This window comes from Stigmatopora argus, chromosome 4 (genome assembly GCF_051989625.1).
Source record: "Stigmatopora argus isolate UIUO_Sarg chromosome 4, RoL_Sarg_1.0, whole genome shotgun sequence".
NCBI lineage: Eukaryota > Metazoa > Chordata > Actinopteri > Syngnathiformes > Syngnathidae > Stigmatopora > Stigmatopora argus.
This window is the reverse complement of record NC_135390.1, coordinates 4524621-4536734: the sequence shown is the minus strand read 5'-3', so window position 1 is coordinate 4536734 and position 12114 is coordinate 4524621. Positions and strand designations below refer to the sequence as shown.

The 12114-nt window shown below is 40.9% G+C and overlaps 1 protein-coding gene across 1 annotated transcript; it reads right to left on the bottom strand.

Moving 5' to 3' along the window:
• Nucleotides 1–2350: 2350 nt before the first annotated feature.
• LOC144072957 (polyadenylate-binding protein 1A) lies at nucleotides 2351–9827 on the bottom strand. Its single transcript, XM_077598400.1, has 15 exons — nucleotides 8994–9827; nucleotides 8655–8848; nucleotides 8371–8486; nucleotides 5561–5700; nucleotides 5011–5105; nucleotides 4773–4910; nucleotides 4583–4678; nucleotides 4213–4485; nucleotides 3842–3932; nucleotides 3653–3775; nucleotides 3435–3577; nucleotides 3210–3294; nucleotides 3003–3133; nucleotides 2793–2883; nucleotides 2351–2705 (listed from the first exon to the last, which is right to left on the bottom strand). Exons 1-14 carry the CDS (start codon nucleotides 9184–9186, stop codon nucleotides 2794–2796), a joined length of 1908 nt encoding a protein of 635 aa, XP_077454526.1. The 5' UTR covers nucleotides 9187–9827; the 3' UTR covers nucleotides 2351–2705; nucleotide 2793.
• Between the last annotated feature and the right edge of the window lie 2287 nt (nucleotides 9828–12114).

Below are 12114 nucleotides of genomic sequence, written 5' to 3'. Positions count from 1 at the left end.
TTCAGAAAAGTAACTAGTATTCTTCACTGCTGGTAGCAGTTACCTCCAGCTTTGGTGGGAAATAAACAGGGCCTCGACTAGTAAATTTCTCATCTGATCTCATTTTCTGAACTGCTTTATCCTCACTTGGGTCACGGGGGTGCTGGAGCCTATCCCAGCTGACTTTGGGGCAGAGGCTAGGGACATCCTGAATTGGTGGCCAGCCAATCGCAGGGCACAAGGAAAAAAACAACCATTCATGCTCACACTCATAGCAATGTTCCCTCTAAGATGCGCACGTCCGCAATTGCGCACTACTCTCGTCTTCTCCGCGCACAGCCAATCATATGGAGCGCACAAAATAAAATCCAACCTTTTTTCCCCCATGATGGCGCCGTTAACGTGGCAGCCAGTGGCAGTAGCTCTGTCCACTCTTGTTTTTCGTGTTTTTTAGCCCTTCTATCTTTTTTTCATTACATTTTAATATTTCTTAATACATTCCTTTTTACTTTACTTTGCAAAGAGAACAAGAAGAACAAGTGGTGAAATCGGGTGAGAACTGTCTAAATCTACTGTGTGGTTGTGTGCGTGCGTGCGTGCGTGTCTGGTATGTGTGATCATTTGTCTTCAACCCACAGTGCCAGGGGTGTCAAACCGGTCCTCAAAGGGCCGCAGTGGGTGTAGGTTTTCATTCCAACTCAAAAAGAGGATACCTTTTGCAAGTGTAATCAGTTAATTAAAGTCAGGTGCCACTTATTTTAGAAGACACCTGATTGGTTAAAATGTCGGCACTGGATCGGTTGGAACAAAGACCAGGACCCACTGCGGCCCTCGGCGGAATCGGTTTGACACGTGACCTACACTATGGACTATAAATGGAAATTAGCCCTCGGCTACAATCTTACATATTTATGTTCATTAACATGAATATAAATGTTCATTAATACGTGCTATCCCTTATTAATTAAATCAAAGCAAAATCATGGAAAAATATTGCATATACGTAAATGGAAACTTGACTATCTCAAGTGACACGTTCAGCAGAAAAGTCATTTGAACGAGAAGTGAGAAGGACAGATGTGTAAAATAAGGTCAAATTTAAGTCGGATTTGTGCATATTCTAATGGCATTCATGAAGATGTTTTATTCATAGATATTTTTTCATTCATTTTCTGAACCACTTTATCACTCGCGGGGTGGTGCTGGAGCCTGTCCCTGCTGACTTTGGGCCAGGGGCGGGGGACACCCTGTATCGGTGGCCAGCCGATCGCAGGGCACAAGGAGACGGACAGCCATGCACACTCAGACCCATACCTAGGGGCAATTTTAGAGTCCAATCAGCCTACAATGCATCTTTTTGGGATGTGTGAGGAAAACAGAGTACTCAGAGAAAACCCATGCAGGCCCAGGGAGAATATGCAAATTCAACACAGGTGGACTGACCTGGATTTGAACCCAGGTCCCCAGAGCTGAGGGCGACACGCGAATCACTCATCCGCCAGGCCACCCATTCATAGATATTAATCATTACGATTTATTATTACTAAATCATTTGTGTAGTACACATGCACCGGCTTATGGCAGGTGTGATACTGGTGTGCCCATAGCGAGCAATGATGTTGTTGCTCACACTGGTACTCAGTGTGCTCAGGGAGATTGTCTTTCTGCCCAGACAAACAAAAAAATTAGAGGAAACATTGATCATGGGCACTGTCTTTCTGGTCACAACTCCCCCTCCCTCCATGAGCACTGGGCAGTGTTGCATTTTTTCAGTGTTTTTTTTTCCCCATTAGTCAGTGCAAATGGCAGAACTTGTTTGCTATTGAGTATATTCTACTTCTCATGAGTGTCAAGGTGGAGGCAGGGCAAATAGAGCCAAGAAGGTATAAAAATTTAAAACAAAATTAGAAGTATAGTGTAGGTTAGATTTAATTTATTTTTGATTGCATCTGCATCATAATCCAAGTTCATTTAAATTTGTTTTTTTGCTACGAGGGCATTGCCATGCAAAGTCTCTCTGTTCTGCTTCAGTGAAATCCGTTCAAATTTTAGTACTATTAAACACACTAGTAGTATTAAACTACTAGTTATTTGTTACTTTGTTAATAGATGGTGAATTAGAACAAATACAAAAAAACTTTCTCCGATCCAATATTCTGTTTTGGGTGTTTTTTCAGAGGGTTTGATCAAATTAATTAGTTTTTAGGTTATTTCTATGGGAAATGTTCATTTGAGTTACGGGTAAAATCGACATGAGCACAGTCCCGGAACGCATGAAACTCATTTTGAGGTATCACTGCAATGTAAAAAAAATCCAGAAATGTGAACCGCTGTTAAAGTCTCAATAAAATGTTTTCAAGTTAAACAGGAATTCACACAGTTTGAATGAATTTATTAAGCAGAAGTTAACTATAAACTTTCAAAAATGCTCTTGTATCTCCACTCCTTACCACAGCTGATATTCTGAGCATTGACACAATAAAATGACATAAAACAGGAATGAATTCAAATTTAATTCATTTTTTACCATTTTGCTTTTTTTCTTCAATTTTTTTGTATGTGAAACAAGGTCTAGTCAAACCATCCCTAGACCTGGCAGAGTAAATGGTTTTCCTTTTTTTAAGAAAAAATTTATCATTTTGCAATGTTTTCTGTGTTTTAGGTTTTTCAATGTTTAATTTTTTTTCTCTTTTTCCATCGGTGAAGCAGGTTTCAAATGGCTCAATCTGAAGGGAAGAATAATCAATGGACCGTCACACATTGATATGTGAATTTGGGAATTGTAGTCAAACCAGAAAGGACTTTGTGCACACCTTAGACATTGGGAACACCAGTGGGGGTGGTGGACTTCTGAGCAGCCTCTTTGGCCTGGTGAGCCTGTAGCACAGCAACGGCCTCATCCACCTAGACAAAAGCAACGCTTTATCGGTCAGTATCAGTCAATAGGCTGAGGGGGTAGGGGATGGACAATCCCCCAAAACAGTGGGTTTGTAATCAATGTGGATTTTAAGAAGGCAACTTACTTTTGAGCGGAGAGATTCGGGTGATTCAAGCATGTGCAGAAGCTCAGAATTATCAATCTCCAGCAGCATGCCAGTGATCTTGCCAGCCAGAGTGGGGTGCATATTTTGAATCAGGGGGAACAGTCTCTCACCTGAGGAAACAAGTTAAGGAGACACATGACTTGTTAGCATTGATTTAATTAAAAAGGAGCGTATTTAAAAACTGACCCAGCATCTGCTTCTGTTCCTGAGCTGGAGCGGAAGCCAACATGGATGCAGTCAGAGGCTCCTGTCCTTGGACATGGACAGCAGGCTAAAAAAAAAAAACAAAACTCATTTAGACACATCTTTTCCATGTACATATACTCCCAAAATATCAAGAACAGTACATTTTAAAACAATTTGATTGGATTTGTGGTGATTTAAAAAAATACATTTATCTACAGTATGAACCTGCTGCATGGCGACTTGTGGCTGGGAGGCCATGTGCTGCTGAGGGTTGCGAACACCGGCGGCATATTTGTAGTGGGGCATTGCTCGCACAGGGGCTGCAGTGGCCGAAGCACTGGCAGGTCGTTGGCTCAGGGCTTGCGTGGCTGCGGCACATAAATTGGTCAAAAGCGGAAAAAAAGAAAAAAAAAACCTCAACATTTGTTTTCCGTTCTACTTACGCATGCGTTGAGAGGCCATCATGCGTGGGACCTGGGTGTTGGTGGTGGCAGTGGGACGGATGGTGCCAAAAGTTTGAGGCCTGGGAGCTGAAGGACGCATGGCGCTGGGCATGTTCTGGAAGTCTGCAGGAAGACATCTTAGAATCTACTGACAAAAACATTTTTTAAAAGAAAAATGTTTACACTTACGTTGTGGGCGAACTGCCTGTGTGGCCCATCGAGGGCTGGGGCGCAGCTGGGTCAATTGGTTGGCTGAGTAATATGCAGCACGGTTTTGGGCCTGAGAGCAAACAGCAATATGACCACATCATTAAAAGATAATTCCAAAGGAAGAGGCAGTCAGCCACAAAAACAGATTCAAGAGGGATACAAAACAATCGCAGCTAAGCTGACAGCAATTTTCTGTAAACCTCCAAACACAGTAAGTATGCAGGTGTTTAAACAGATCTGTTTGGGGTTTCATTTTAACAGTGATTTATTCAGCAGGAACCACGAGGATTTTTGCTTGAATCCAAGTGTACAAATCCCCATTCCAAAACTCTCATCTCTCACTGACTCACCTGAGGTATAGCTGCCATAAAGTAGCCAGAAGGTGGAGCTGCTTGATAAGGGTTGAGAACAGGGTTGGGAACAGCACGGACTGTAGCCATCCTCTGCATGTACTGATTAGTTAGATGGGCTTGACGCTCTTCTTTCCGTTGAGCCAGGGCCACATATAATGGTTTAGTGGCAACAATACGCCCGTTCATTTCAGTGACGGCTTTTGTAGCCTCTTCTGGAGATGAAAAGCACACAAAACCGAAGCCTTTGCTACGGCCACCCTCCATCATAACCTGGGTGGGGGAAAAAAAACAAGCGTCCTTCCTCTTTAATACACTGCCTGTAGTTTTCAATAAAAACTTTTTTTTAAAAGATGCCTCAACTCCACACCTTAGCACTTGTTATTGTTCCAAATGGAGAGAATTCCTTACGTAGCCGTTCATCATCAAGACCATCATCCAAGTTCTTCACATATAGGTTAACACCCTGCAAAAAGAAAAACATTACAAAATTTGAGATGCTACAATCAAGTGACATTTAAAATTTACTACAAGTCATAAAATTTCTATTCGAAACCCACCTGGTATCTGGTCATGCGATCTTGTTTCATTTGTTCAAATTTACGCTTTAGCTCATTTTGGCGCTCTCCTTTTTTCTGTGCACGACCCACATAAACTTGTCTGCCATTCAGTTCTTTACCATTCATATCATCCACAGCCTACAAAGAGAAATGTGTCAAAAGGAAAAAATTATACTCTATAAGACACTCAACAACATTGGCAAACCTAGCCTATTGTCAATTGGCATGTTATTTCTACCTTCTGAGCATCTTCATGTCGCTCGAAACTGACAAAGCCAAAACCTTTTGATTTGCCACTCTCATCGGTCATAACACGGATACTGAGTGCTGGACCTATGGAAATAAATGCAAAAAATGGAGACAAATTCACAAAACAGAATTAGTTGCAACTGGACCAGTTTTCATGGCTGCCACACCATGAGATGTGCCCCAACTCAACAATCTTACGCTCCAAGCTTACCAACTAGTTTTTAATAGAATCCTAAATTTGAGTCATAGCTTCCATTTATATTAAAAATACACCAGTTTACAACAATTCTCTATAGAGATTCCCCTTGTGTTCCTATTAATGAAATAGTTAAATGTGCCTCTCATTGCCAAGAGAGGCTGATGAATTCTACGGCAACTAAGTTTTTGGCGCATCTCTATTTTTTTCATATAGAAGCACATCAGAAGTCACTGCTTTAGAGACAATAGTGAATAAGGGGCACTGGAGAGGGGCGTCTGTCCGACCAAACAATATTAGATGATTTTTAACAATCACTGAATCCTGGATTCACAACACTTACCATATTTTCCAAACAATTCTTTGAGCTTTTCATCATCCATATCCTCCCCAAAATTCTTAATATAAACATTGGTGAACTCTCTTGCTCGGGCACCAAGTTCAGCTTCCCTCTCTTTACGTGATTTGAATCGTCCAACAAATCTGTTAAACCAGGGGGGAAAAACATTAGCCAATCATATGGATTCAATGTAAAGCAAGACGATTACATCGCAGGCTGTATTCTCCGATTTGGAATTATTTCTTATCCAGTTTTCTAGGTCAACAGAACACATCCTTGCCGTGTGCATATTGTGACAGGTTATCATAAAAGGAAATACAGTTGTACTTCTACTTCCCTTTTATATGCTCCCGTATTACGAAAACAATATCCAAGCTATAAAGTCCCCAGAACGTAAATGCATTTCCCACGTTATTTTATTTTGAAATTTTCCATGCAATATTATTGCGGCCATTTTACTTCCCGTTGGAGCCTCTCAGAACAACTGTCTCTTGGCCGCTCGTTTGTCATCACAGAGTTCTTATTTAAAATTATTGGTGTGAATGAGATGAATGAGTGGGCCCAGGGCTCGACATTTACAACTGCTCAAATGCCCGGGGGAGCAAAGTACTCTTTCCGGGCAGCAACTTATGTTTTGACAGCTGCCCGAAAGGGTAGGTAACGTTTCGATCATGTTATGTAGAGCTGGGCGATAAAACGATAACGATAATTATCGTGAAATTTTTGTCAACACTACTATTAAAAACTTTTGAAAAAAATTGATTATTTTAAACTGTAATTAAACCACCCGACCACTACAGGGAACGGGGGCGCCGGCGCAAGATGAACACTAGTTCCAGACCAAATTCACAAGAGGATAAAACGCAGTATGAACCAAAAGGACAATAACGGCTAAAATGGGTAATTATGAGATGCAAGACAACACCGAGCCGACCCACTAAAAGATTGAAGTGAATTCTCCCTGGCATTCTCTCTCTTTTTAAATGCCTCGTAAAAATCTGAGCACACAGAGCAGCCTTATTGAAAATGTCCTTAACCCACTCATTTGAAGACAGACTAATATTTTTCCTACTTGATGTCAAGATGTTTCCCATTTTGTTAATGTTCTGAAAACATTGCAAAAATCTAAAACTTGTCATCCCAGGGGTAATAAGTTCATCCAACTTTTTTTTTTGTAAAAGGCCATAATGGCAAATGTACTGTTTCTTTTTGTGATGCTGAAAATAGTCTGCATGCCAATGGTGACGTCTACAGCTGATTATTTTATTCATATCACATTTCACTGCAACTTTTGGTTTGAAGGCACATTTACAAAAAATAAAAGGGAAGGAGGCTTTAAGCTAACGTAGAACCCTGAAGTCCCATTATTCACTAAAAAACAAAGGATAAGTGGCATGTGGTTGACTGTTATTGCAAGGCAATATGACCGCACGTAACCCACCACCTCGTTCGCTACACTATTGAAACTGAAGCATTAACGACGACTCCTTGGCATGGCCTCTGTACTTAACGACGAGATGGACACTTGTATAACTTTGGAGTTCTATATAATTCTAAATCGTTTTGAATTCGTCAATCTAAATTGTTTAAAATGCATGTTTGTGCGCTTAAGTTAGCTTCTCCCTTATTGTACTACTACACAAAGAACATGATTTTGCATGCTTTTTATTAATTTTAATACATTATAAAATGATTATCATTTGTCAGTTTTCATAGAAAAGTGGGACACTGGTCATTATTAAAGGGTTTAGTTGGTAGTTTTTTTGTGGAGCAAATTACAGAATTCAGATTTAAAAAAAGTACTGCTCTATTTACAAAAAAAGTTCTGTAACCAACTTTGTAAGTAGAGGTACGGATGTAAGGTGACATTGACCAAATTACATCAAATTTCAAGGATTTTATTCTACTGGACCCAATATTCTCTTAACGTGATAGTTTCACGTGTGGTAACAAGGTTTTTTCCCCCTAGACCCTTGTCCACACCTGTCATTAAAAAAAAAAAAATCAAAATGGCAAAATTTCTCACTTGACGCAATTGGATGATTCATAATGTGGGGTTCATTACCAGATCTACTGGGTCTAGACTACGGTAGCTTCCACACTTCAGAAATTTGGATAAAAGAAGTCGAGTTTCTTCATATGCCCTCGCTACTTATGTGAATTATTATCAGTGACTACATCTCATGATGTCTCGAAGGAAAATTAAATAAGGCTCACTGGATTCACATGCTCAAATGGTAAGCAAGTTAAGTGCTCAGGGCAGACCTAAAAACGTGAAATATTTACTTAAGTCAGGAAAAGCTCGCAAACAGCTGCATTTGACAAGAGCAAACAAACAAGTACAGAGCGCATGGCACTGCAAAGGTCAGAGAAATTGAAAGCTATCACCTGCTACTAAGAAAAATTGGCAAAAAGGGGCAAGAGTCCGAGAGCCACTAAAATACACACGCCAAGTACCAGAAGCTGCTGGAATTGGAATTAACTGAGAAGTTGTTTTAAAAATAGGCAAATATTTCTCAGTACATAAAACTATGTAATTTAGGCATCGTTTAAATTGAAAAAGCCATATTTTGGCTGGTTAAATAAGTAGTAATGTTTCATTTAATACATCTCGCATACACATTTTTTTTAAAAATTCTGTTTCAAGTTAGGTGTGGTTAAACCGATGAAAGAACAGTTGTAAATACTTATGAGGTATAGCTCAAATGCATTCCAGGTTAGTACAAAAACGCAGTTACTGACATTTCATTCAATTTTAGAAAAAAATAATTAGATAGGGACATCATCCAAGGTGTCATTGTAATTCGACTTACACTTTTCTGTCATTGAGTAACATGCCATTCATTTTCTCAATGGCCCGCTCAGCAGCCTCGTGGGTCTCAAAGTGCACAAAGCCGTAACCCTTTGAGCCATTTTCATCACAAACCACCTTGGAGAGGGAACATTTGAGCACTTCAGTCACAATCAAGAACACCGTGCAAAAGACAGGTGACCAACAATTGAATTCTGATGTGCATTTAATGGCATGCAAAGTAGTGGTGAGTATGCAAAATCAAGACACAGGCCAAATGGCACTCAAGGCAGGTGTTCCACCTACCTTACAGGACAGGATATTTCCAAACGCCGAGAAGGTGTCATAGAGGGCCTTATTATCAATGGACTTGTCTAAGTTCTTGATGAAAATGTTGCCGACTCCGCTCTTCCTCAGTGAAGGGTCCCGCTGAGACCACATGATGCGAAGAGGCCTGCCTTTGATCACGTCAAAATTCATGGTGTCCAGAGCTCGTTCAGCTGAAAAGAGGCGCGCATTCATTATACAATTAGCGCGATAATTATCGGCAATTACATCCATTTTGCTGAGTCGTGATGAACATAAGGCAACTGACGTACAGAAATTCAACATGGAGTCGATAGCCTGGCCCAATCGGAGACTCACCGTCAGCGGGTTGCTGGAAGTTCACATAGGCGTAACCCAGAGATCGACGTGTGATCATGTCTCTGCAAACCCGGATCGACAAGATAGGCCCGGCCGGGCTAAATTTCTCGTAGAGCATGGCCTCGGTCACGTCCGGGTGCAGGTCCCCCACATAGAGGGAGGCCATGGGATAGCTAGGCGCGCTGGGGTTCATGACGACGACGCGTGCTCAGACACAACGACACGTAATGGCTATAGACGCTCTTGAGTGTGTTGGAAGAGGCCAGTCTTCAAAGTTAAGCTGTTATCTTCTTTGTCCCGTCGTAAACGACCGATCACCCAAACTAGCTGTTCCTTTAATGTTTCCTCCCTACGGCGCAACGTGGGCTAGCCGGCCTGGTTAGCGGAGCGGACTATGAGAGCGCGGCCTAGCCAGCAACACTAGTACCTAATTTCTATCGGCGCCGTTTACGGGAACAAGTAAATGCTCCGTCAAGCTTTTTAAGTGATTAATAACGATTAACAAGTAGGACTGACAGCGCTGCTCGAAAAGTGCGATTGAATTGCCACCCACGTTTAGAGGAATGGCGGTTCTGTAGCTAAACCGTCCGTCTCGCTACGTCTATGGTTCTTCTTTTCCCTCTTCACGTTGCTTTAGTTGGCAAATGAAATCCTGCTTCACCGATTTTTTTTCTTATAAAAATATGTCCGCGTGTGCGCTCTAGCTTTTGGTTTGTTTCATAATAAAATGTGTGCCGTGGCTAGCTACGGAGCACACCCGACGCAGACGGATTACAGGAATGAAAGGAAGGTCGGTCGAGGTTGTTTCCCGATACTAGTCCAACGTCGTATATGACGTCAAACATCTCGCGATATCTTGTATAATGTCATTCATCATTGGCAGCTGGTTACGTGGCTATAATATATAGAAAACTAGATGTCAGATACTCATGGTAAGCCGACAGGGAGGAGAATTGGCACTTTTTTGGCCATTTTGCGTCGGCGCCCTTCAATAAATATAACATTACTGTGAATGAAACGTATACTTTCAAATACCTAAGAATTTCTCAATTTCAACTGTAAATGTAAACGTGTTTATAAAGGCAGGGAATGCGGTGAAGTAACTACATAACACCGAAAAATTAATATAATTTTCAACATTTTTTTTCAGGCATTGACATCTAGCCTTATATATGTGAAATCCAATAACGGGTGGGACACCTCGACGGAGCCCCACCCAATTACTTTTTCATGAGATAATAGATGCGCTTGTCATCGATGATACAGTTCCGTGACGCATATGGTTGCCAATAGTTTGGGCATTTAAAATACCGCGATTATTATGATTACATTGTATTTATATATACAAATGGAAAGACACACACATACACACGCACACAAAATTTAAAAGAAGAAAATTGGGGAAGGTTGTAGACCTGAGATAACCATACCAAATGTAAAGCATGGAGGTGGTGGCAGCATTATGTTCCCATCTCATCTTATTTTCTGAACCGCTTTATCCTCACGAAGGTCGCGGTTTGGTTTTTATTTATTCCTAAAATATTTTGACTGACTCCTGGGCAAAGTAGGTGAAAAGCCGTAGTACTGCCAAAATCTTTGAGGCTCATTAGTCAATAAATGAATAAACGTTTCCATTTAGCTAATGTAATACAATAAGACTCTTTCAGAACACTGTCTTGCACTACCGCAAATGACTTGTTAACATCATGGTCAGGATAACTGCTAATATTTATTTTTTTCCCATGAAAAAGTGTATTGACTACTTATATACTAGTAGGGGGATTGAGCTTTGCTGGCCGCAAAGACATGCATTACACACGTTCATTTATGTCTGTGATGAGCAGTGCACAGTGGTCAGCATAAACCTCATAAAGAAAACCAGTCTAGGGAGAATGTGATGCCACAGCCTCATCTCATCTCATCTCATTTTCTGATTGCTTTATCCTCATTAGGGTTGCAGGGGGTGCTGGAGCCTATCCCAGCTGACTCCAGGCCAGAGGCGGGGGACACCCTGGATCAGTGGCCAGCCGATCGCAGGGCACAAGGAGACGGACAACCATGCACACTCACACCCATACCTAGGGGCAATTTAGAGTGTCCAATCAGCCTATCATGCATGTTTTTGGAATGTGGGAGGAAACCGGAGTACCCGGAGGAAACCCACCAATGGTGGGCCGTCAGGACCTTCAAGGCCTTCTCTGCTGGCCTAAGAAATATCTGAATGATATATTATATTTTGTCCATCAATACATTTTAAACTGTGAGAGTGAAAGAGCCACACCTTGAATCAGAACCAGCATAAAAAAATCCAATCTGCCAAATTATTTTTTTAAAATATAATTTGTTTTTAATGGCCCCTGATGAATTTGAGTTTTAATAGAGAATAAAAATAAGAGACATGAAATGAGGCAAAGAGCTACAGAATATATATACAAAATCTAAGAAGCAAAGATATGTTCCCACTTAAACCTGGGAAAATCTCCCTTTGTACATGTACTACACTAAAATTTTAAATTTAAGTTCTTGTCATTGTAACCCTGGCATATGGTTTGTTTGGGACAGGTGTAGTTGCCATTCAACTTCAGCAGCAGATTTTGTTCCATCTGCCTTTTACGTACGACCATAGTTTATCAGTGAAGCAGCTTTCAAGATTTTACATAAAACACTGATGTTTATGATAGTACACATTTTCTGTGGTTTCCAGTATTTCAATCATGCCATTAATTAAATAGAAATTACAGTACATAACGTACAAATTAAAATCCTAAAGTTCAGGGGTCAGGAACCTTTTTGACAGTGAGCGCCATAAACAATTAATATTTTAATGTTATTCCTTGAGAGCAATGTTCCCTCTAAGCTGCGCGCGTGCGCAATTGCACACTACTCTCGTCTTCTCTGCACAGCAGCAATCATATGGCGCGCAGTAAAAAAAAAAAAATCTTTTTTTTTTTTTTTTACCCTTCCCCATGATGGCGCCGTTTAAGCGGCAGCCAGTGGCAGTAGCTCTGTCCACTCTTATGTTTTTTGTGTTTTACAGCATGTTTTACATGAAAAATTAGAGTGAACATTGACATGCACCTGCTTGTGGCAGGTGTGATACTGGTGTGCCCATAGCGAGCAA

Excerpts from the sequence above, each read along its gene's own strand:
- LOC144072957 (XM_077598400.1), bottom strand. The coding sequence starts at position 9,186 with ATGAACCCCAGCGCGCCTAGCTATCCCATGGCCTCCCTCTATGTGGGG. Across the intron at positions 3,776-3,841 it reads ACAGGCAGTTCGCCCACAAC|ACTTCCAGAACATGCCCAGC; the intron begins GTAAGTGTAAAC and ends GTCTTCCTGCAG. Across the intron at positions 3,295-3,434 it reads CACAAGTCGCCATGCAGCAG|CCTGCTGTCCATGTCCAAGG; the intron begins GTTCATACTGTA and ends TTTTTTTTTTAG.